The sequence below is a fragment of the Leopardus geoffroyi genome, chromosome C1 (genome assembly GCF_018350155.1).
Source record: "Leopardus geoffroyi isolate Oge1 chromosome C1, O.geoffroyi_Oge1_pat1.0, whole genome shotgun sequence".
In the NCBI taxonomy this organism is placed as follows: domain Eukaryota; kingdom Metazoa; phylum Chordata; class Mammalia; order Carnivora; family Felidae; genus Leopardus; species Leopardus geoffroyi.
Genome location: NC_059328.1, coordinates 100,001,562 through 100,026,934, shown reverse-complemented (window position 1 = coordinate 100,026,934; position 25,373 = coordinate 100,001,562). Strand labels below are relative to the sequence as shown.

The 25,373-nt window shown below is 47.0% G+C and overlaps 2 protein-coding genes across 2 annotated transcripts in view; one reads left to right on the top strand and one right to left on the bottom strand.

Annotated features, from left to right (window-relative positions):
* The window catches only part of PTGFRN (prostaglandin F2 receptor inhibitor), an 84,753-nt gene extending 82,069 nt beyond the window's left edge, over nucleotides 1-2,684 (bottom strand). Inside the window, exon 1 of the mRNA XM_045478804.1 lies at nucleotides 2,448-2,684. Coding sequence (XP_045334760.1) covers nucleotides 2,448-2,496 — 49 coding nt within the window. The 5' untranslated portion in view covers nucleotides 2,497-2,684. The remainder of the gene's footprint in view (nucleotides 1-2,447) is intronic.
* Nucleotides 2,495-6,012, top strand: LOC123596843 (predicted GPI-anchored protein 58). Its single transcript, XM_045475115.1, has 3 exons — nucleotides 2,495-2,902; nucleotides 3,015-3,213; nucleotides 3,845-6,012. The coding sequence occupies exons 1-3, from the start codon at nucleotides 2,495-2,497 to the stop codon at nucleotides 3,916-3,918; spliced, it is 681 nt and encodes a 226-aa protein (XP_045331071.1). The 3' UTR covers nucleotides 3,919-6,012.
* The last annotated feature ends 19,361 nt before the right edge of the window (nucleotides 6,013-25,373 follow it).

Genomic DNA, 25,373 nt, shown 5'->3' with positions numbered 1-25,373 from the left:
CCATGGGAAATAGAAAGTCCAGAAGGTTCACATACATTCTATGCAAAGGACAGCAAACATTACCCAGAACGAAGTATTTGATTCAGAGAGAAAATCAGAGAGAAGAGACCACAAGGGGCACAGCAGCCTTGGAGGAAAAAATCATAAAGAACCAATGAGCCCAGGTGGGACCCCCAAAAACGAACCTTCTGGACAATGATGAACTAAGAAGGGAGGTTGGAGGAAAAGGTCAACCAGGAAGATGTCAGAAGTTATCTGTGGGGGGGAACTATCAGAACCTGGGCTAGTAGGATAGTAGCTGCAGAAACAAGAATGGGAAGAAGTTGGAGTCTGCTAGGGGAAAAAAGCCACAAAATCGAGGGACTGTGTGAACACAGAGGTCAAAAAAGAGCAGTGACAGCAAGATTGCACCAGGATGCAACACAAGAGGAAAGATGAGCTTGTTCATCAACATATTAAGTTTCCGGAGCCAGTACAGCACGGAGGGCTTCCCAGAGGTCACAACGAAGCCACAGCGAGTGAGATGCTGTAGGGCAGAGCTATCATCTGGAATACCAAGCTCAGGAGCTGTTAGAGGAAAAGGCACTAGCTGGTGACACCATAGACGTTCATGTATAGTTAACACAAAATGCCCAACCAGCACAAGATACACTGGGACACATACAACCAAGACTTCTACAAGCTGTGCTTTCCCCGTTTCTATTTTTGCCCTTGCCAATCTCTTTTCCCCCTTTGCCTTTCCCTCGATGTAGTTACCCAAGGGCACTCTTTTCAAACTTCCACCTGAGCCCACCATCTGAGCTGGTGCACAGGTTGTAAAGTGCACAACTCTAGGGGGAGTCACTCACATTGGCTACAATGTGAATAACGACACCTAGAGTTGTGCAGTGCACAATCTGTGCAACCAACCATGGGCCATGGCTTGGTTTGATCCTGATACATCAGTCCATTAATGGACTATCACAGCAGAGAACTTCAAGGGTCCCGGCGTGAAGGGGAAAGCCTTAGGATCCGAGACCGTACAAGGCATGCTACAAAACTAAGTGAAAGATCTGGAAGCTTTCTGCACATGGTTGCAGCTAAAGCAATATGGCTGGACGAGCTCTCTTAGGGAGTGGATTATAGAAAAAGCCTTCAAAGGTGAAGAAAAAAAAAAAAACCCAGTAGCAGCTAGAAAGGCTGGCCCACCAGCAGCAGGAGTCGTGGGGGTTGGGACAGTGTGGGGCCTGGTGTCAGCAGAAAAAGGAGTGGCTGTGGAAGGCTTCCACTGGGACCTCTGCCTGTAAGTGCAGAGTAGTCATCTGCCCTGTGTGCAGCTGGGGCCTGGCTGGGACAAACACCATACACCATGCATTCTGCAAATGATTCAGATCTGCCTTCTCTCGGGGTTTGGAAGGGAACCCCGGGTCAGGTCGCAGGCCTCCTTCTGTTCTGGTTGACACAGACCAAAGGGATCCCAGAATATTAAAGAACATCAAAGCACTGGGGTCAGAACCTCAGGTACCTTGGTGGTCACTTAACAAACATATGCATTTCTACTGTTGCTAACTGCACGGTTATGTTAAATAACCCTACTATGATAATCACGTAGATTTACACGAAGATGGTGTCTGTGTGTATGGGGTAAAAGGAAAATGGAGAGAAAACACACACACACACACACACCCCAAAGATTCCTTGGGTTGGGGGAAGGCTCTGGGCCAAATTATCCAGAGGCACCCAGATTTGGGGAGGGTGGAAGACAGGGGACAGGAAAGGGAAGAAAAGTAACAGGTAGGAAAAGTTGGAGAAGCCACGGCTCCCAGGTCTTTGTGTGCAAATGTGCAGCTAGGCAGCTTGAAGAAGAGCTGAAGGAAAAGGCTGAGGCAGAATATCGAGCCACCGCCAACATGACGAAGGACGCGCACACCGATTTTTCCTGTAGCGCTCTGGGCCACCCCGTGACCTTCGTAGAAGGAAGTTGGCGGATTCCCTGCCATCCCTGGAAAGGCAACTCAGCGTGGGCTGGCATGTGCCAGGGGCGATTGGGCCCGTCTCGGCTACGGCGGGGCACATCAAAGGCGCGTATTTCCGCCCCCCTCCTGGGGACGCGGCTGGGGACCGCGGGCACCTTCCGAGGCCGGGAGTTCAAGGTGAGCCGGCTCCCGGCGGCCAACAGGTAGGGAGGGCTGCGGGGCGGCGGGGGGAAGCCGGCCACGGGCCACTCCCCCGCCCTCCCCGCACAGGTGGGGCGAGGCGAGCGGCCTGGCCGGGCGGCCCCGCCGGATTCGCGCCCCGCTCCGGGCGGCTCGGCGCCGTTCCCCGCCGGCCCGCGCCGCCCGCGTACCCCGCCGCCTCTCCCGGGAGCCGCCCGGCACCTCGGCGCCCCAGGCCGCGCGCCGCAGCTGCGCCCCGCCGAGCCTCCCCCGGGCCCCCCGCGCCCCGCCGAGCCCCGCGCGTGCACTCACCCAGCCCCAGGAGCGCCAGCAGCAGCGGCCTCGGCGCCAGGCGCCCCATGCTCGCCGGGCGGGAGCGGCTCTCCCCCGCCTCCTGCGTCCCCGCCGCCTCTCCTCCTCCTCCTCCTCCAGCTCCGGCTGCTCCAGAGTCCGCGCTCCCCCGCCCGGGCCGCGCGCCTGCTCCGCTCTCCTCGCGAGCCGAGAAATCCCAGCGCTGGGCCGTACGTGAGCCCCTCGCTCCGCGCCGCCCGCCCGCCTGCCCCCGCCCGCCTCCCGCCTCGCGCCTCCCGCCGGCCGGGCACAGGGAGCCGGGCGCCGGAGCCGCCCCGCCGAGCCGAGCGCGCAGCCCCGATCGCTTCCCGAAAGCAAAAGGGAAGAGCCGCAGCGCCCGCCCGCCCGCCCGCGCCTCCCATCCGGCGCTCTGCCAGCAACAAACACAAACTTTCCCAAGCCCCTCCCCGCTCCAGGTAACGGAGGCAGCGCCCGGCCACCCGCTTAAAGGGGAGGAGGCGGCGGAGCCCACCCCCCTCTCCCCTCGGGCCCCCGCCCCACGACCAACTTTCCTCCGACCTTTAAAAGTTGGCCTTGGAAGGACTCCGCTGGAAGCCCCATCGCTGCAGCTCTCTTCCCCGACAGCCGGCGTCCCGCCACTCTGGACGCACCCACGCGTGTCTGCTGTTCCTCAGCTGCCTCCCACCCACCCCCACCCCCACCACCGCTCGTCTCCAGCCCAGCACCCCACCGACAAGCCGCCGGGCTCTGGCCAAACATTGTTCAGGTAGGACTTCCCCAGAGGTGAGAGGACTTTAAAGGTCACCGATTCCAACCTCTTCGTGGTACCGAGACCTCGTGTTCAGGTGACCTGCCCAAGGACTCACGGCCAAGTGGCAAGACCAGAGCCTCGATCTCACAGGCTCTGCTCACCGCCCTGTGGCCGGGTGGGCCTCTTCCCTCTCCCGGGTGCCTATGGCATTGATTAGAACACTTCCCACAAATAATGGGGAAAAGACAAAATGGGGAAAAGACAAAAAAACAAGACCAAAAATCCATGTATTAATAGCTACAGTTCTTGGTATGGAATGTACTCTTAAGACTAAACGGGTGTTGCTTTAAGCGGACACAACTGGTTACCAATACTCTTTTTTCCCTACAATAGGGTTCTGAGCTTCGGATTTGAATACAAAAGGCACAGTATTGGAAAAAAAATTGTTAGTGTTCCTCGTTTAAAACTTCACAAGTGTGATTCACAAGAGTGCTCCTATAAGGGACCATCGTGGCATGCCATGCCCTCCCAACACCAAGACCTTTCATTAATACACGCAAAACAGATCACAGATGTTAATGGACAAACTGCCTGGGTTGGGGAGGGGAACCCTGTTTTTATTCTGATGCATCATTTCCATTAACAGGTGTGTGGTTAGCCAGGTATGGACCCTTCCGAAAGGGACTCTTAAAGGAGCACCTGGGTGGCTCAGTGGGTTAAGCGTCCCACTCTTGATTTTGGATCCAGCCTTTTGGGGCTGACAGGGCGGACAGAGCTTGCTTGGGATTCTGTCTCCCTCCCTCTTTCTGCACGCCCCCCCCCCCACTCCTGCATGCATGTGCGTGCATGCTCTCTCTCTCTCAAAATACATAAATAAACATTAAAAAAAATTCATCCCCGGTGGCACAACAATATGAATGTCTTAATGCCACCGAACTGTATACTTAAACACGGTTAAAATGGTAAATCCTAGTTTAACACAATAAAGAAAACATTTTTATTTCATTTTTGCCACCGAGGTGCTCTTCGTTCTGTTCACCCACCCTGAAATCCCTTTCCACTTCCCATCCCATGGAACCCTCTAGAATTTCTCTGGGAAGTTTTTGAATTTAATTCAATCCACCTTAAATGCAAGCCTGATGTTAGGCCTTGGGAGATGCTGGAACCACAGAGAAGAGGAAGGCTGGGCCCCTCCAGAAGCTGGGATCTTTTCCTTTCTTAACCCCACCACAGCGCTTAATGTCTGGACCACACGTCTTGGCACTTGGTCACATTCAAGTGAGCACGTGCTATGGACTGAATGGTTGTACCTACACCCCGCCCCCACCCACCGCAAATTCATGCTAAAGCCCTAATCCCAAATGGTATTTGGAGGTGGGGCTTTTGGGGGGTAATTAGGTCCTGAGGATGGGATGGGGCCCTCATGAATGGAATCAGTGCCCTTATAAGAAGATCTCTGCACCATGTAAAGAGACAGCAAGATGATATCTGTCTGCAAACCAGGAAGAAGGCCCTCACCAGGAACTAAATCATTTAGCAGCTTGATCTTGGACTTAAAGCCTCCAGAACTATGATAAATAAATGTTTTTTTGTTTAAGCTACCTAGTCTATGGCATTTGCCATAGCAGCTTGAGCCGACTAAAACGGTACAACATGCATACTACTCGTATTTTTGTCTAATAAAGGAAAGAGTCGGTGCTAAAAACTCTTGTTCAACAAATAAGTACAAGCCTGGACACATGATAGGTCTTCAGTAAATATTTATACAGCGAATTAATGCCAGGCACAGGGCTAGACCCTGGGAATACAGAGATGGACAAGGCATTTCCTGCCCTTGAGGTGCTTAGTGTCCACGCATCATGACTTGGAAGGTGTGACAGCGTAGGCGAGGTGCAGGTGTGACACAGGGAGTGGTCGGTCCCAGGAAAAGTTGTCAAAGAAAGCTGATCAGAGAGTATGTCTGTGAGATGAGTTTCGAATGATTGGGAGGTCTTTAGCTGTGAGGTGTAGGGATGTGCTTATAATAGATGTTGTATATTTAACATGATAGGGATTCTTCTCCCCTCCCCTCCCCTCTCCACCCCCAGGTGCTATTAAATTAATGGTGCATTTTCAATCATGGAAATAGCAGTGGTTAGTAGTTGAAATGGAAATAATAAATAAGACTGCCCAGGCAGGGCAGGCAGAATGATGACGGAAGTGGATAGCCTGTTGGTAGCGGGCAGTGAGCTGTGTCATGAGAGTCAGCCCAAGTCAGCCGTTTTGTTGCAGAAAATGGGTGTAAATTAATAACTCAACTCCAGACAGTTGCTCATAACCACTGCTCTTTGCATAGCCCTGACTACCAAAGGATAAAATCCTGAAGAAACAGAACACCTGCAGCAGACTAGCACAATTTATTAATTCATGACTCTGGAATCCAATGATGCTTTGCTTATGAAAGATATTTATGCCAGAGTGAGTAACCTCCTATACAGGTAAGGCTTTTGCCCCAACCAATTGTTCTCAGTTTGGTTCATCTGTGGGCTTGCCTAAGGCAAGACTCACTCTCCAGCAACTCTGACCCACACCCAATCCCCAAGGAGGTGAGTCCTACCCTGGGTTTCCTTTGCCAGATCACAAAGGACCCTTGGAGGCTTTGGTCAAGACAGCCAGGATTTGTCTCTTGATTATGCTTCTCTGTCTTCGGGCATGTCCCCCTGAAAACCCCATGAAGGTCCTCACACTCACTCCTGACAGATTTTCCTGCTGAGATCAGGAAAGACGCCCTATTATTTAAAGTTAAGAATGGAATTATTAAAAGGTCCCTGTGAATGAATGTGCTGATTGTTCTAAGATTCACCCACACGTGATGTGTTAGTGATGCCATCCGCACCAGCCCATGTACACACACACACAAACACACACACACACACACACACACAGTCTCCAGGTGCCCCTGGCCCTACTTGAGCAGAGTGGCAAGGGAAGGTGTCCAACCTTTCCATTCCAGTAATCATTCTAGTTAACATAGTCCTTGTTTTCTTTGCAGGTGTCTTTTCCCCCCATTGAAGGTACGGAGGGGATTACCAATCAAAAATAAATGTAAGATTTAATCATCAAATTAGAGGATGGAATTAAAAGTTAGAAAGGAAGGGGGCGCCTGGGTGGCTCAGTTGGTTAAGCGTCTGACTTCAGCTCAGGTCACGATCTCGCGGTCCGTGAGTTCGAGCCCCGTGTCGGGCTCTGGGCTGATGGCTCAGAGCCTGGAGCTTGCTTCCGATTCTGTGTCTCCCTCTCTCTCTGCCCCTCCCCTGTTCATGCTGTGTCTCTCTCTGTCTCAAAAATAAATGTTAAAAAAAAATTTTTTTTTAAAAAGTTAGAAAGGAAGAGTGGGGAGGGGAAGCCTTCGTCTCCTGATGAGTGACAGTCATTTAAAGCCGGTGAGCCTGTGGAGGATGTTACGAAATGCCCAAGTGACAGACTTAAAGACAGTAAGGGCTTCATCTGTTTGGACTGGGTTAAGCATGGTCCTGCGGAGAGCTGAGCTCTGTGACCTCGGGCCTCAGGCTGGAATAGGAGATAGTGGAGAAAATGTTCTTAGATGACCAGATCTACCCCTCATTGAATGTCTGCCTTCCTTCCCCTTGCCATTACCTCCCACCAGCCTTTCTCACCCCACTTGAGCTCTGCTTCACGGCTCAACTGGAATATGGTCTCCAGTTCTCGGCACGACACTGTAAAAATATTTGCAACCTAAAATTCACTCAGAGTAGGGATGCGACCTCAACTACAGGATGCCCAGTTAAGCTGAATTCCAGATAAACACAGAATACTTCTTTAGGGTAAGTATGTCCCAAATATCACATGGAGCACACTCATACCAGGAAAAGTATTCCTTGTTTATCCAGAACTTGAAGTCAACTAGGCATCCTGTATTTTTATTTGCTGAGTCTGGCAACCCTTGTCCAGAGAGGAGTTACCTTATATGGAAATAGGTTCTTCCAAAAGACTTGGAGAAGGACAACAGGGAGCTCTCAGTAGTTATCTTCTGATTATTTTGAAGTTTTGCATTTCAAAGGAGGAATAGACTTGCTTCGGGGTGTTATGTTGAGTCACTGGGTAAAAATTGCCAAGAGACAGAATCGGCCTAGTTTGTCACAACCAGAGTGAGCTCAATGATGAGGGGAGCTGCATTATGTGTCGGTATCCTGCTCTCTCTATAAAGCCTTCAGGCAGACATTAAATGCCTACCTGTAAGGGAGGCTGTGGGGGGATTATTGCATGGGGGATGGGACAGAGAAGCTGACCTCAGAGGCAATCCTTTCCAACCTCAAGATCCTGTGATTGATCTAAGGCCAGCCAACTCTCTTGTCTAGTCCCTCTTCCAAAGTGAAATCTTTGTCCACGCTGCTCTTCCCTTTTCTGGAACTTCCACCCCTTTGGGCGGGGCTGGCTATCTGCCCTGGAGCTTAGAGAACAGAGCGAATTCATGCACCAGCCACAGCTTTCTCGTGGAAAGCTGGGATCGCTACCCCTGCTACCTACCTACCTACTCTCTACTGGAGAGGACCCATAGCTAAGTTATTCTAAAACCCAGCTGTCAGTTTGGGTGGACATCTCCCCATTTTTATCCACTCCGTAGCTCATAAACCCCCCTCAGCAAGTCACTTAGAGGGGTACATTTTGCAATTTTGCCTACCTTGGAAGGTGCATGGGGAGTGGCATTTTGCCAGCCAGCCACTTCGTGGTACTTTACTGAATGACTTTTGTCCCCTGTAGCACAGGCAGGTTTGTAGCACCCATTTTAATGTGTTTCTTTTTTTTTTTTTTTCTGGCCTGAAATTGCATCCATGCTCTGTGACATAAAGCTTGTGGGGGTCTTGATCATCCATCTGCATCTGAGTTAGGAAGAATGCAAAGTTACCTTCTGAGGAGAATCTCGGGCATCTTGCCCATGAAAACACAGGAGGCCCCGCTTCTGAGCCTCGGTGGGCTGGCCTTGCGTCGCCCCTGCATCGTCACGACAGCATGTCAGCTGCTTGACGGGCAGGGTAAGTGCCTCTGTGCTTAACCAGCCACCCAGAACGGCCACCATCCAGATGATGATTGCAAACTCACCGCTCCGCAGCATTTTCAAAAGCCCACCTGAGAGAAACAACATTTATGGAAGATTACCTGAAGTAAATGCAGTCTGTACATTCTTCTAGATACCCTACGGTCTAGCCCTGAATTATGAATTAAGCAGACAGTGAGCTCATACCTAGCTATCTCATATGGGCACCCCCATGACGTTGCTTTCCCTGAATTCCAGATTGTCCTGATGCCATCAGTTTGTACCGAGGGATGACCTAACAAACAGCCCGACGCACTTTGTCATTGTCTTTTCCTGGAAGGACAGGTCATTACATCAGGCAGCAGCCTCTCTGCTTAGGAGATCACGGAAGAAGGTTACTCTGTTCTCAGCACTACAAACGATTGCGCTTTTCCTTAGTGACTGCTTTCTTTTTACCTCACAGGCTCCGTAAATGTTATAACTGGTGGTATTTCTCTTTTCATGCTAGTGACTAGACAGGTTATGGTGAAATCCGCACCTCCCCCGCCCCCAACAGATGACTAGGACAAAAAGCACAAATTTTGCATAGCCTCACTCGCCCCTGTTCTTTTTCCCTTGCCCTCATTTGACTTTCTTCATTTTCCTTTCTTTTACATTTCTTTTACGTGCTTGCACCACATAGGAACCCGCTTCCCGTCCTCCCTGCCACGGTGATACTCTGTTCCACACCTCCTGCCCTTCAAGAGACATTTTAAATTCTAACTCCTCATTTGCAGATTAAATACAATGAGGTAATAATCACAACGAACTCTGCTTCCAGGGAAAGGCTGGAATGTGATTAAGCCCAGGCAGCTGCCCTTGAACTCGGGGCCTGTGTGAGAGAGGCATGACATCCCATCAGAGCCCCGGGAGCTCCTGAGAAAGGACATCCTTTCGAGAGCAGCAGACAGACAACTGCCTGTCCTCCCCTAACCCTAACTCAGCACACTGTTCGTGTGTCCGCAGCACTGGCTAGCAAATGTTAGAATCCACTCGCTTTCTCCAAGCACACAACAGGTGGAGGGTTGGGGTGGTCTGAGAACGTTCTGGGCGGAAGGATGGTAATTCACCTTGGGTTCTATGTAGTTAACAGCTCCAGTGCTCTGGTCCAGCCGGCCCTGAACTGCTCAGTGTCCCCTGCACTCTGCTGCTTCTCATTTTTGAACATTTGCTGCCACCATACCCAGCCTCTGAAACACTGTTCACACTTCTGTGCCTCTGAACTGTCGCCCTTGCCCCCAGTGGAAACAGAAGGGTCAGGCATTACCCTCTGATTTCCCAGCTCCAACAGTTGGAATTGGCCCGCGGGGACGTTAACTCCTTCATGCCTCTCTCTGGTCTGCACCTGTCCTGGCCTAGCAGGCAGGAGGGATGCAGGTGTGCTCGAGGTGGGCCGCTGATGGCACACACTGAACTGTCCCCCACAGCTTTATGGAAACCCCAGGAGGGGGCCGAGGGTTGTGACTTGGGGCATCTGCTAGAGCTTACTCATCACTCCTATCTCCAGGCTGGTGTCCCCCTCCCACAGAACCCTGTATCTCCAGCTCTTTACTGAAGGCACGTCTTATAGTTACACAACATGTCGTTACACTAATGACAGCAGAGGCTGATTTCTACTCAGCTTCGTACCCCAGCAGCCAGCACAGTGCCTGACACAGAGTAGGTCTGCTCAATAAATGTGTCAGCTCCAACGAATGTAGCTTTATCTCCTTCATCCAGGGGAGTGCCACGTAAAATTTTATTTGGGGGAAACAAATATCCAAAGCCACTTATCTAGTCCAACCCTCTCATGTTACAGATGAGGCATCGGAGGCCCAGAGAGCCTAAGTAAGTTGTCTGAGATTACACAGTATATTAAAGTGATTATGGAATATTAAAATGATTCCACAAAGTATGCCAAATGCAGACAGGGGAGCCAGCCGGAGTTACAATGTAAATTATTAGCACTTGAAATGGAGGGTATGACCATTCTGTGCTGGATTTCCAGCAGGAAATTGCTCAAAATAAATTAACTTGGAAAGTTCCTGAGCTCTGATTAAAGAGGTGAATGGCTTGAATGGGGCTCTCTCTTCTAGGAGAAGAAATTCACCCTCTGTAAACACATTTTCAAGTAATGTACCAAGGACTTTGAATCAGAATGAACTTACTTAGCATTCTCTTCCTCCAACCCATTCATCTGACTGTGGCAGCTATAGGGAGAGGCATTTTCATTTAAAAAAAAAATGAGATGTGGATGGCACAACTATCTTAATAAATTGAAAGAAAAAAAAAAACCTCGGCTAGCCCTCCCCTTCACCTATGCTCCCTCCTACCTCTAGAAAACCTTCTGCTGCAGTCTTGGGCACATGTGTGAGATTCAGAATGCCAGGGATGGTCAAAGATTATGATGAGAGCCCAGAGAAATAAAAGTTTACCACTCCTCATTGCATGCCAATGTAAAAAAACAAAATAAAACAAAAAAAAAACCCAGCAGTGAAACACTTTAACTTGAGTGGACGGGGGAGATTGTGAGTCATGGGAACTAGTTGGCCTGCCAAATGAGAGAGTTAGGACTTGCTTGAACAGACATACTCCCACTAAACTTTTCTTATTTGCCCAGACATGGGCCAACATTACTTTAGGAAAGAGGGGCCAGTTTAGCATTTTCACAGTGACAAAACAACAAAAACAAAAAACAAACAACTTGATGAGTGTAAGGCAGACACCTGCTTCTCCCCTGTGTGGTCCATTCTCCACAGTTTTCCTTCTGACACTCCCCTGAGCCGGAAGCCCCCGAAAGCCAAGTGATAAAGTGGTGATGTTTTTCTGCAGGCGATGCAGAATGAAGCCAAGAGACCTGAACCGGAGTCACCCATTCAGGCTGTGCCTCTTACAAAAAAGCTCTCTGACCTGGCACGAGTCATTTAACCTGTCTGGGGCTCAGTTTCCTTGTCTGTAAAATGGGGACGATAGTGATATTTATGGCCAAGCATTATTTTGGGAACTGAGAAAGGGCTCATGACATATTTATGAGGTAGAAGCTGCTGGTGCGCCACTCAGCAGTGGGTGTCCCCACGAGCACCGTGGCTGCCTACCGAAATGTGTGCCCCGTTCCGCAGTGTGGGACCATCACCGGAAATCGGTCCTGCTGCCGGGGACCACGTTCCCAGCTCCCTCTCCGCCTAGATGAAATGACAGAACTGACACCTAGGGGAGCAGGTTAAAAAGTAGTTACGTGGCTTTCTCATACTTTTCTTCCCATCTGCTAGTTGGAAGCAGAGGCCTAAGACGACGGATCCTCAAGATGGGAAAGAAACAAGAGTCCGCAAATCTCTACGTGGGGGAGAGCTGCCCCAGCCAGGAACACCTGCATTGTCCTCTTATGCCAGGGAGAGGGAACCTTTGATAGTGTTAAGTCACTGGAATGTGGGGCTTCCTTGTTCCAGCTGCTACGGTTACCCTAAGTAGTACACCTCCCTCCTTCTCTTCTAAGAAGCCACCCTGTTGTAGAGGAGTCTGCCCACCTCTGTTGAGCCATATGCTCCATGGGGGGCTGTCTCCATCCCCAGTCCCAGGGGGTCATTCTGGATTGCTCTACAATGGGAGGTCTCTAAAGCTCTAAACTTGGAGTCTTATTTTTTATTATTTTTTATTTGAGAGAGAGAGCACGAAAGTGGGGGAGACAGAGAGAGAGAGAGAGAGAGAGAGAGAGAATCTCAAGCAGGCTCCATGCTCAATGTGGAGCCCAATGTGGGGCTCGAACTCATGAACTCATGAGATCATGACCTGAGCTGAAATCAAGGGTTTGACGCTCAACCGATGGAGCCACCCAGGCACCCCCTACTCTTGAAGGCATTTAAGTTTAATACCCTTGTCAGGGATTGGTTTAAACATGACCGGGTGAGGAAACTGGCCAACGAGATGTGAGGGAAGCCTTGCAAAGGTCCTTTTCTTATATCAATGTCACTCTGACTTTTATGATTACTGCTTTCTCTTGTCTCTGTTTTCCTTTTATTTCCTTTTATTTTATTTGTAAGCTTTATTGAGGTATAATTTATATACAATAAAATTCACCAATTTAAATATACAGTTTGAGGAGTTTCTGTAAAGTCCTGTAACCATCACGACAGTTACAATGAAGAATACTGCCGTCTCCCACTAAACATCCCCATGCCCCTTTGTAGTCAGTCTCCCCTCTTCACACTTGGGCTCTGGCATCCTCCGATCCGTCTTCTATCACTACAGTCTTACCCTTCTAAAATTTTACATAAATTGAATCATACAGATTCAACAGTCTTATATGTCTGGCTTCTTTCGCCTAGCATAATGCTTTGGAGAGTCATCAATGTCGTTGTATGGATCAGTAGTTCATACCCTATGATTGCTGAGGACTATTCCGTTGTACAGATATAACACAATTTGCTTCTCCATTGACCCACTGATGCATATCTGGGCTCTTTCCAGTCTTTGTTTCTTATGAATAAAGGCACTATAAGCACGTGCAGGAGAGTGTTTGCTTGGACATACGTTTTCATGTCTCTTCGGAAAATACCTGGAAATGGTGTTATTGGATCATGTGTTAAGTTTTAAGTTTAAATTTATATAAGACATCACCCAACTGTTTCCAAAATAACATTTTGGGAATTATCATTTGGCATTTCTTCCCAAAACATGTGAAAGTTTCCGTTTCTCTGCATCCTTGTCCACACTTGGTATTGTCAGCTGTGTTTAATTTAAGCTATCCCAGTGGGTCTGTAGTAGAATCTCATTGTGTTTTTTTTTTAAGTTTACTTATTTAATTTGATAGAGAGAGGGAGAGAGTGTGCACAAGCAGGACAGAGGCAGAGAGAGAGAGAGAGAGAGAGAGAGAGAGAGAGAGAGGATATCCCAAGTAGGCTCTGTACTGACAGTGCAGAACCCAATGCAGGGCTTGAACTCATGAACTACGAGATCATGACCTGAGCCAAAGTAGGATGCTTAAATGATTGAGCTACCCAGGTGCCCTGCGGTTTCTTTTTTAAGTTTATTTATTTATTTTGAGAGGGAGAGAGCGTGCATGCACGCACGCTCAGACACACACGCACACGTAAGTGGGGGAGGGTCCGAGAGAGAGGGAAAATCCCAAGCAGGCTCTAAATGCGGGGCTTGATCCCACAAACTGTGAGATCATGACCTGAGCTGAAATCAAGAGTCAGACACTCAACTGTCTTGAGGACCCAAGCACCCCTCATTGTGGTTTTAATTTGCATTTCCTTGGTGAGTAATTATGTGGAGTATCTTTTCATGTGCTTATTTCACCATCTGTATATCTTCTGTGATAAAATGTCTATTCAAATATTTTGCCCATTTTTAATTGGGATGTTTGTCTTCTTATTAATGAGTTATAAGAGTTCATTATATATTTTGAATACAAGTTCTTTATCCAATATATGTTATACATCTGTTTTTTCCACCATCATGTTTTCATGGTCTGTCTTTTTTCATTCTTTTACCTTTACCTGTTGGTGGCTTTATATTTAAAGTACAATTGTAGTAGATTGTATACAGTTGGGTTTTGCTTTCTTATTCATTCTGACAATCTCTGCCTCATAATCAGGATGTCTGCAACATTTACATTTAATGCAATTTCAACGTAATTGAGTTTAAGTCTATGAACCTGCTATTTGTTTTCTATTTGTCTCATCTGTTCTTTTCTTTTTCTGCCTTTATTTGGATTGAGTTTTATTTTGTTTTTAGTATTCCATTTTATTTCTTATTTGGGCTTTTAGCTATATCTCTCTGCTACTCTTTTTAAAGTGGTTTTTGAGTTTACAGTATATATCTTCAACTTGTCATGATCTACCTCATGTAAGTATAAAAATCTTACAACACTTGGGGCGCCTGGGTGGCGCAGTCGGTTGGGCGTCCGACTTCAGCCAGGTCACGATCTCACGGTCCGTGAGTTCGAGCCCCGCGTCAGGCTCTGGGCTGATGGCTCAGAGCCTGGAGCCTGTTTCCGATTCTGTGTCTCTCTCTCTCTCTCTCTCTGCCCCTCCCCCGTTCATGCTCTGTCTCTCTCTGTCCCAAAAATAAATAAACGTTGAAAAAAAAAATTAAAAAAAAAAAATCTTACAATACTCTACGACCATTCCCCCTTCTCCTCCTTTGTACTATTTCTTTTCCATTAATTTTGTTCTACATATGTTATAAATCTCAGACTACATCATTGTTACTTTTGCTTTAGACAATTACTTTAAAATTTTTTTAAATAAGAAAAAATGTCTCATATTAGTACACATGCTTACATTTCCAGAGCTTTTCGTTTCTTTGTGGGGTTCCCAATTTACATCTGGTGTTGTTTTCCTGCCACTTCAAAAAATTTCTTGGGGCGCCTGGGTGGCGCAGTCGGTTAAGCGTCCGACTTCAGCCAGGTCACGATCTCGTGGTCCGTGAGTTCGAGCCCCGCATCAGGCTCGGGGCTGATGGCTCAGAGCCTGGAGCCTGTTTCCGATTCTGTGTCTCCCTCTCTCTCTGCCCCTCCCCCGTTCATGCTCTGTCTCTCTCTGTCCCAAAAATAAATAAACGTTGAAAAAAAAATATTAAAAAAAAATTTCTTAACATGTCTTATAATATATGTCTGCTGGTGATAAATTCTCTCAGCTTTTGTTTGCCTAAAAATGTCTTTGTTTCGTCTTCATTTTTGAAGGATATTATTTCCCCTGGATATGGAATTCTAGGTTGTAAGGTTTCTTTTTCTTTCAGAACTTTAAAGATGTCATTTCATTGTCTCTGGCTTGCAGGGTTTTTGACAAGTAGTCAGCCATTACTCTTATCTTTGTTTGCCTGTTTACAATGTATCTCTTTCTCTGGTTACTTTTAAGATTTCCTCTTTATCACTGGTTTTCAGCAATTTTATTATGATGTGTTCTGCTGTGATTTTCTTTGTGTTTATCCTGTCAGGAAGCTTATGAAAATTTTAAGACCTGTGTTTGTATAGTTTTTAGCGAATTTTGAAAAATGTTGGCTACTATTTCTTCAAATATATTTTTGGCCCTAATTGTGCTTTTCTTCTCTTCCTAAACTCCAGTGGTATGTTTATTAGTCACTTGGTATTATTCCATAGGTCACTGTGGCTCTGCCCATTATTTAAAAAAGAACTTTTTTTCAGTCTGTGCTTCAGTGTTGATAGCTTTTATTGCTACGTCTTCAAGGTCATTGATCTTTTCTTCAGTGTTGATTATTCTGGGAAGCCCAGCCAGTAAATTTTTTTTATCTCAGATATTGCATTTTCAGTTCTGGACATCTATTTCATTATTTTTGTAGTTTATCTACATCTTTATTATTTTCAGTTTTGTCTTGAATTCTTGGATATGTTTATAATAACCATTTAAATTCCTTTTTTGAAAATTCCACCATGACTGTCACCTTAAGTCTGATTTTTTTTTTTTCTGGTTAAGACACATTTTTCTGCTTCTTTGCATGTTCAGTAACTATTGGATGCTAGGCTTTGTGAAGGTTATGTTAAGTATCTGGATTTTGCTGTCTTTTAAAGGCTTCTCATGCAGAGGCAATTAGGTTACCTGAAGATCAGCTTGGTTCTTTTTAACTACTTAAGATGTTTTTATTATTAGAAGTAATATTTAGAGGTGCCTGGGTGGCTCAGTTGGCTGAGCATCTGACTCTTGATTTAGGCTCAGACCATGATCCCAGGGTCATGGGATCAAGCCCTTTGTCAGACTCCATGCTGAGCATAGGATTCTCTCTCTCCCTCCCTCTGCCCCTCTCCCCAACTTGCATGCTCTCTCTCTCTCTTTCAAATAAAAAATTAAAGAAAAAATTTTTAAACAAGTAATGTTTGTTTTTTATACAAGACGTGGAAATCTGAAAAATATAAAAAATAAAATAAAGCAGTCCAAAATATAATTATCCAGCAATAACCACTGTTAATATTTATATATTTCTTTTCAATGTTTTTTACCCCATAAGAATACATTTTGTTTTTTAAAAATACATAGGTATTATCACGATGAACACACAGTTCTGTTTTCCTATAAAAATAGTTTCTCATATCATTAAAAATCTTGTATAAACATAATTTTTTGGCCTTTTATTTTGAAGTAATGTTAGATTTACAAAAGAGTTGCAAAGGTAGCACAGAATTCCTGTGTCTCCTTCACCCAAGCTTCCCTTGATGTTAACATCTCCATAACTACAGTACATTTAGTTGCCAGATTTAGCAACTAAAAACACAGAATGCCCAGTTAACCTTGAACCTCAGACAATGAGTGATATTTTTAGTACAAGTATATCCTAAATATTGCATGAGACAAAAACAAAAACAAAAACAAAAACAAGACTTGATTCTTTTGAGTACTTTTTAACCTTTGTTAAGCAAGTTGCCTTTAATCTAGGGTTCGTTTAGCCTTACTACTAAGGCATGACCCATCTGCAGTCCCCAGTGAATGCCCAGGTCTCCAGAAAAGACTCTCCACTCTGGTTGGCTAGAATACAAACAGCTGTCATTCCTGCGTGAATATGGAATTTTGTTTTATTGCCCAGCCTTGTGCAGTTTTCCTCTGAATTTAGGTTTCATCCAAAGATTCAGAGTTTCCCCTTAAGCAGATTCCTAGGGGGTCTTTTTGTCATCTCTCCAGGACTCTGACCCCCATTCCAAACTCCATCTTCAACTCTGATCTCTGTCTCCCAAACATAAAGAGGTTGCCATGCTCTGTGTGGTCCCCTCCTGCTCCGGGATCCAGAAATATCTCCAGGAAGAAAGCCAAGGCAATTGTAGGGTTCATCTAATTTTCCCCCTTCTCTGGAGAATCATCCTGCCCTGCCTGCGTACAATGGTGGGAAACAACTTTTCAATATATTTTGTCCAGTTTTGTCATTCTTTATGGCAAAAAAGGCAATTCTAATATCAGCTACAGTTTCATGGCCAGAAATGGAAACTTCTCTTTTTTTTTAAACAAAACAAAACAAAAACTCACACACACATATGATCTCCTTCTTGGAAGCTGTCGTTCCTGGTTGTGATGCTGGCTGTGTGTAAGCCAATTTATAGACACGAAGAGAGCTGCCCTACAGACAGAGCCAACATGACAAGAACAGCAGGAAACAAAGATGGAAATCACCTGGGTCCTTAGTGACATTGTTGATCTACTGATCATTTTAACCTGGAGCCCCCCACTTTGGAGACTTACCTCTATGTGAAAAAAATGTTTTTTCTTAATTTTTAAGCCAGTTGGGTTGGGATTTTTGTTATTTGACACTTAAAGTGCCCTAATTAATACAAATTAATGTACTAATAAAATAGTAACTGCTCAGTAATGGCCAGTGGGCAATTTTAAAAGTACAATTGTAGAGTACTGTGTGCTACCTAGGTAGGGTGCTAAGAGTTTTATACACAGTATTGCACTTAATGCCATAGCAAACCAAGGAGGGAGTTAGGAATTTTTTTTTCATTTTTATTTATTTTTGAGAGAGAGAGAGCATGCAAGCTGGAGAGGGGCAGAAAGAGACGGAGACACAGAGTCCGAAGCAAGCTCCAGGCTGTGAGGTGTCAGTATAGAGCCTGATGCGGGGCTCGAACTCACGGACTGTGAGACGAACTCGAACTCATGACCTGACCCGAAGTCGGACGCTTAACCGACTGAGCCATCCAGGCACCCCTAGGAGGTGGTTAGTATTAACCCCATTTTATATATGTAGAACTTGAGGCTAAGAGACCAGCACATTTTTTAAGCGTACAACGTTTAGTCTACGGCCCAGCCAAGATCCAATCACGGCCTCTCGGCCTTCGAAGTTACACAGTTGTTTAGTCTTCCAACATTGGTTTTCAAGTCCTTGAATTTAATCTAGACCAAAGTTCTTTTCACTAAAAAAGGAGAAAAACGATGAATGAAAAAAAAATACCTTGCAAGACAGGGATCCAAGGCACTGAGTGTTAGTCCAGATTCAGTGTGAGGAGAGTCCTAATCCGAATCCTGTGTCCTGACTTCCCCGGCCTGCACATTTCTGAGAAAAAGAGTCCGCACGCTTTCTGCTAAGTCATGGCAGCTAGCCAAGTTGTAATACAAAATACCTGAACAGGAAACCTAAGCAAGCGAGCACTCAGGAAATAGTTAGGTCCCTGGAAACAAAAGGTCCAGATGTGGGGCAAGGTTGATCAAGCAGCCAGGGAGCATTATCAGGGACAGCAGAATGGAAGGATGAACCCGGAGTGAGTGACACAGTTGGTGGGAAACAGAAGGGGCTGGGGAAGAGCCCTCATGGCCCACGGCCCTCTTCACGGTCCTTTTATGGCAGGAACCTGAATGGTGCTAGTTTAGAGGGACTGCAAAGAATCACAATCCCTAAATCACACTCTGCCTGCTAGGAATACCAAAGTCATAGTTTTAAGACTTTGAGAAATGTAAAAGACGGGATGCATTATGACAGTGTACAAACACCATAAATCCTTTAGAAAACTCTTCCCTTAGTCACTTAACATAAGTGGAGGTTCTGAGAGCTGTTAGCAGAGAGAGAGAGAGAACTCCAGAGCAGGAGCAGAGAACGGGAGCAGGGAGAGGGGAGGGGCGATCTGGCACAGGGCAGCATGCCCAGGCTGGGCTCCAGGAGGTCAGCTGCACTCGCACATCCTTCTGCAATGACACACTCCAGGCAGGCTCACCACCAGAACGGGCATGAGGCTGAAAACGCACGTTTCTGTTCCTAACAAGTACCTTTCCCAAAGAAGGTGGGCAATAAACTGGAGTGAGTCAGCTAGTCAGTGAAGACACATCACCAATAGAAAGGAAGGCACCTAGAGGGTGGGAGCGAAGGAGTGTCTGTGTGTGTGTGTGTGTGTTGGGAGGTGTGAGCCAAGAGACAGAGAAGGAAGAGCCACTCTTCCCCCCCTCCGATCCCAAAAACCTACAAATGACACTAGTTTGGGTAGAACTGCCTTCAGAGATAGGGGAGGAGACAAGAGAAATCTAGGCATGGCTGACTGAGTAAAAAAAGCAATAAAAATTGCATTAGCTATGGAGGACAGCATGGAAAAATGCAAACAGTGAATTTGCTGGGGATGGGGGTGGGGTGGAACTGTGAATGATTTTTTTTAAGTCTGTTATTTCGAAAAATACCTTTTTCAAAATGACATCCTGGGTCTGAGAGTCAGGATTCTGTGTGCATAGGCCCGAGTCCCTGTTCCTGGAATTGAATCCCCGCTCAAGAGGCTGGTAGCACTTTAAACTGATCCTGAGAACAAAGAAGGGAGCCTTTGCCACATTTTAATGGCCTCCAGCTGCCGGACCAGCCCCTCCGGGGGCCTTAGCCACACCCTCAGCGCTCTGCTAGTCGGGCAGGCTGTGCTTCCAGAGGTTTGACTGTCTCTGAGTTAGATTGGCTCCCTGGAAAATGTTACTGCCAGTATCACCAGTTGCAGAAACCAGCCTGCCTTTGGCACAAGGAGCCTTGCTGGCTTTCCTTTCCCTAGGCTCTCCCGTGGGATCAAGCCACGCAGCACTGACCTGGGGCCACCTCTCTTCTCTGCAGCGGTAGGGTGGGCAGAGAGACTCTTGAAAGGTCTGGGCTGGTCGGTCAAGAAATGCAAAGGCCTGACAGTCCCCCTGCTGAGCGGTCCATCCAGCCTCAGATTCCGCCTTCCAGCTTACCTTTAGGCGCGTCTGGTAGGGGAGGTTAAACAAAGCTAAACCATTTTCTAAATCACCAGCTTTGAAGGTCATTCCTCCCTTCTCCCAACAAGGAGAACCTAGATGTTTAAATTGCTTATCTCCTGTACTACTTAATTAAATGTTTAAAATTTAAAATGAGATGAAATAGTATGGAGGCTCCTCAGAGAAGTTAAACATAGAATTACCATACGACCTAGTCAGTTCCGCTTCTGAGTATATATCGCAAAGAATCGGAAGGAGGGACTGCAGGTGTTTGCACAGCCACCTTCACAGCAGCATTATTCACAGTAGCCAAAAAGGTGGAAACAACCCAAACATCCACCAACAGGTGAGTAAACAAAATGTGCTGTAAATATACAATGGAGTATTATTCAGCCTCAAAAAAGGAGATTCTGACACGCCACCACATGGATAGACCTTGAAAATACGGTGCTCAGTAAATGAGCCGAGCACAAAACCATGAATGTCTTATGATTCTACTTTTATGAGGTACCTAGGGTCGTTAAGTTGAGAGACACAGACAACAGAATGGTGGTTGCCAGGGGGTCAGGGAGAAGGGGGGAATGGGGAGTTATCCTTAATGAATGGGGAATTATCCTAATTCTGCCTGACCTTTTCTTTCTGTTTTTCTTGTTTTAAGTCTTTAAGCCCTTTTGCTCTGTCCTTTTCTCCCCTGGGCTTGTATATATTTATACGTACCTTTGTTAACGCTTACTACACTATAAAAAAGCAGTTTTCAATGTTTATTTATTATTCAGAGACAGAGCAAGAGAGGGGCAGAGAGAGGAGGAGACACAGAATCCACAGCAGGCTCCGGGCTCCGAGAGCTGCCAGCACAGAGCTGAATGCGGGGCTCAAACTCACGACCCGCGAGATCATGACCTGAGCCAAGGTCGGACGCCCAACCGACTGAGCCACCCAGACGCCCCATGCTTACTAATTATAACATGATCGTCGGCACACGTAGTTAGCCCTTGAGTTCCCTGATCCACGGTCCCTGGACCATAAGGCCACGAATGCTGTGCTCCCGTGTCAGATGAGAGCCTCACTCTTCCAGGTGTGGTCTACAGACCCTTAGCACCACCAGCATCACTTGGTTGGAAGCTTATTAACAATGAGGACTCGGGGCGCCTGGGTGGCTCAGTCAGTTGAGCGTCCGACTTTGGCTCAGGTCACGATCTCGCAGTTCACAAGTTCAAGCCCCGCGTCAGGCTCTGTGCTGACAGCTCACAGCCTGGAGCCTGCTTCAGATTCTGTGTCTCCCTCTCTCTCTGCCCCTTCCCTGCTCATGCTATCTCTCTCTGTCTCTCAAAAACGAATAAACGTGAAAAAAAATTTAAAAAAAAAATGAGGACTCCCAGGCCCCACCCCAGACCAATTTAATCAGAAACTGCCTTTTCTAGGTGCCAGGTGATCTGTATGCACATTCCAGTTTGAGAAGCCCTGGGTTAGAAGCTAACGGAGGTGAATGGTGAGCATGAGCTTGAGTTTATGAAATCACATGCCCTTTTTATGGGGTCTGACCCCATACAAGGGGCTTGGTAGCCTCTGGAAGCACCTCCTCCCATCACTCAAGCTGGCTCTCATCTGGCCCACAACGTTCCTTACGTTATATAAGAAGAAGACAGAAATGAGCTGCGTGGGGAGGAATCCAGTCTGCCTGGGCGGGGCTCCGTTCAGCGCGATGGAACAGTGATGCCCTTCTCAGATGAAATCTTGTCATCACAGCAAAACAGGTGTGGTACGGCCCCTAGCATGGTGACTTCTACATTCCAGCTGACTGTCTACTTCCTTCAAGGAAGGACGTCAAAGATTTGTGTGACTTTTTTTTCTTTTTTTTTTTTTTAATTTTTTTTAACGTTTATTTATTTTTGAGACAGAGAGAGACAGAGCATGAACGGGGGAGGGTCAGAGAGAGAGGGAGACACAGAATCGGAAGCAGTCTCCAGGCTCTGAGCCATCAGCCCAGAGCCTGACGCGGGGCTCGAACTCACGGACTGCGAGATCGTGACCTGGCTGAAGTCGGATGCTTAACCGACTGCGCCACCCAGGCGCCCCTTGTGTGATTTTTAAAGAAATTTTTTTTAATGTATATTTATTTTTGAGACAGAGAGAGACAGAGCATAAATGGGGGAGGGTCAGAGAGAGAGGGAGACACAGAATCTGAGGCAGGTTCCATGCTCTGAGCTGTCAGCACAGAGCCCGATGCGGGGCTCGAACTCATGGACTGCAGGATCATGACCTGAGCTGAAGTCGGAAGCTCAACCGACTGAGCCACCCAGGTGCCCCAAATTTGTGTGATTTTTAAAGGCACTCAATTAACAAACGTGTGTTGAGCTTGGACTTTAATTCCTTCCTTTCACAGGAGAGCAAACCAAAGGCCCAGTGAGGTTGGAGTTGCCTGAGCTGATTTGCCCCCCGAGGATCAGGGTGAGAGCAAAATTGTCAGCACCTGCCAGGCTAATGAGTTGTTTTTTGGTTTCTGTTTTAAATTAACTAATTAATTTATTTTGAGAGAGAGGGCGTCCACAGGCGTGCATGGGGGAGGGGCAGAGAGAGAGAGAGAGAGAGAATCCCAATTTGACGCGGGAGCTGAACCCACGAACCGTTGAGATCATGACCTGAGCCGAAATCAAGAGTTGGATGCTTAACCGACTGAGCCACCCAGGCGCCCGTGAGTTGTTTTGAAATATTTGTTCAACATTTATTTAGTGCCTGTCAGAGTAAACTGATCTATTAATGAAAATTGCATCTAGAAACAGATTCTCTTGTTCGTTTACACCCACTGGCCAAAACAGACTCTATGTTTTTGCAAAAAACTTGGCACAATGTTGTCCTCTCTTCTGATGTTCTTGTTCTCGATTCAGTTTTCTTTCACGATTTTCTAAACAAGACAGCTTCATGACAGGAATACGAAAGGGTTTAAAATTTCAACAAAAAGAATTAGATTATTCAGTCTTAGTAAGTAGCACTATGTTGCCCTGTTGCCTTTCGGAATTCATTTAATTGTGACTTTTGGTTTGGTTGCATCAAACACGTGTATGTGGCATATCTGAGCATAATCCACAGAGATACTTCAATCTGGCAGTGTTTTTAAAAAAATTTTTTTTAATGTTTATTTATTTTTGAGAGACAGAGACAGAGAGAGGCAGAGCATGAGCAGGCAAAGGGCAGAGGGAGAGGGAGACACTGAGTCTGAAGCAGGACCCAGGCTCTGAGCTGTCAGCACAGAGCCCAATGTGGGGCTCGAACTCATGAACGGTGAGATCATGAGCTGAGCCAAAATCAGACGCTTAACCGACTGAGCCACCCAGGCGCCCCACTGGCAGTGTTTTTAAATCTATTGCTCAGGCTTGCTGTGTGGTTTCAGGAAAGAGACCAATGTTCCCATGACTTGGAGGGAAATCTGAAGGAAGTGGCAACCCTTCCCATTTGAAACAGTGTTGTGCTGCTACCCCGGGTAGTGGCTTGGTTGGATCTTCTTAATTCAGCTCTGACTGCAATTCAGATGCATCTGGGCATATCTGGAGGAGTCAAGGCACAGGCTGCCAGGAGACTATTGGCATAAAAAGACGGGGAGTGTTTGGACCGTTGGAAAACGAGTCATCCCAAAGAGCAAGACCTATAGTCTTGTGTCAAGACCTCCCATTCTGTGGTGGTACCTCTGTTCGCCCTAGGACAACAGTAGGGGCCGTTGGGCTGTTCCCTGGCTTCCTCCCCTCCCCCTCTCCACTGTTGGCCCTGACCCAGAATGGCGGCTCGGGCACTGAGGACTCGCTCCAGGGTTCCTCGCTGTAGGCGCCAGCAGCAGAACGTCACAGGACTGGTGGAAGCCAGAAAAGGAGGGGAGGAGAATGGAGGAGGCCACATGACAGCTGAAAGGGCTTGTGCATGAGCACACAAGAGTCTTCCGGGGGCCCCAAACATGAGTACGAGAGACTTCAAGGTTGACTGGAGAGCCAGCGATAGCACTTAGGAGGGTAATTCTGTTCACATCCCGAAGCTTGTTTGTTCTGATGGCATAAACAATAAACTAAGAGTCTGGCGCTCTGCTTTCCCCTGGCTGGGTGACCGTTGGCAAGTCAGTGACCTCTCTAAGCCTCAGTTTTCTCCTGTGTAAAACATGGCCACCATGACTGCCTAACCCCTTCAAAGGCATATTGAGTTTCATGTGCTACAAAGTACTTGAAAGTGTTTTCTTAACCATGAATGAAAGTAAGCTATTCTTGTTAACCGGAAGAAATGTCAACTCCCGAGGTCATAGCCTAAGGGAAGGGGCTGTAAGACGAGAGAGGTACCCAGGACTCCAATGTTAGAGATTTTATATTTGTGCCAAAAGAACTGAGAAATGATGTGAGATGGCCAACTCCAGGTTGTTGGCAGAATATCTGTGAACAGCGCCCCCTGGAGTTGGGCAACCCAGCAGATCCGGCTCTTTGGACACCCCCCCCCCCCACCATTTTTTCATATTGTGCTGAAACTTGGCATAAGTTTGAATCACATACTAGACTTCATTGGGCAGGACTGTCGGTGTGGTACCTGTTGGGGGGAAGAAACTAAGGCAGGTTTAGAAATGATGGACACACTTACCTCCAGGGTAATAACCCTGGGTGGTGGCCGAAAAATTTAACCCAAGATCTCCCAGACCAACATGTCATATCCTGTCTAGAAGAGGACTTTCCCAAGCAAGGAGAAGACTCATTCGGGATTCTGCAGGTTATTGCCATTATGTCATAGTCTTGGGCACTCTGATAACAGGCAACATATGGAGAGGTACAGGTCATGGCATGCACTGTTCCAACAGGTTCTGGCCACGCAAAACAAGGCCGAGCCTTGGGTGGTAGAAAGCTTTCTGTGGGAAATTTAAATGGCCTGAGTTATGTTAGTAATCGATGTTAACCTCACCCTGGGGGATCCCATCACAACGGAAATTTTGGGTGTTTTCCCAGCTTCAGTAGGGAAAGGAATACGACAGAATGCTGTGCTCATCGCATTTGGACAAAAAGTCCAGAAAATGCAGCCTTCACAGGGCCACTGGGGTTCCTGGAAAGCTATTCGGTTCAGACACCTGAGGCACTTGGTGCAACAGGGGTATTCCTTTCTCCTCCTGGCTGGTGACATTGGCTCTGTGCTCCACTCCCTGGGCTCCTACTCGGTTCAGTTTTCAATCAGACAATCTTCCGTCAGCCATCAAGGTCCCTTACGGCTTTAAATCTCTACAAGTGTGTCGTCAAACATCGATTGTGCAACTAAGCGTTCAATGCTCCATCCCTGGCACTGTGGAAGTCATGTGCTTTTTTTCCTTCCCACCCCCGCCCTCCCAAGAGCTTATCCAGCAGAGAGGCCAATGAAAAAACTAGAGAGCATTCTCGTTTACTTAACATCTTCTGTTAAAGCACTGCGAGCAAATTATTTTTCCAGATAACTGAAGCTTACGACAGGGTGAGCAGAGAGAGGACTTC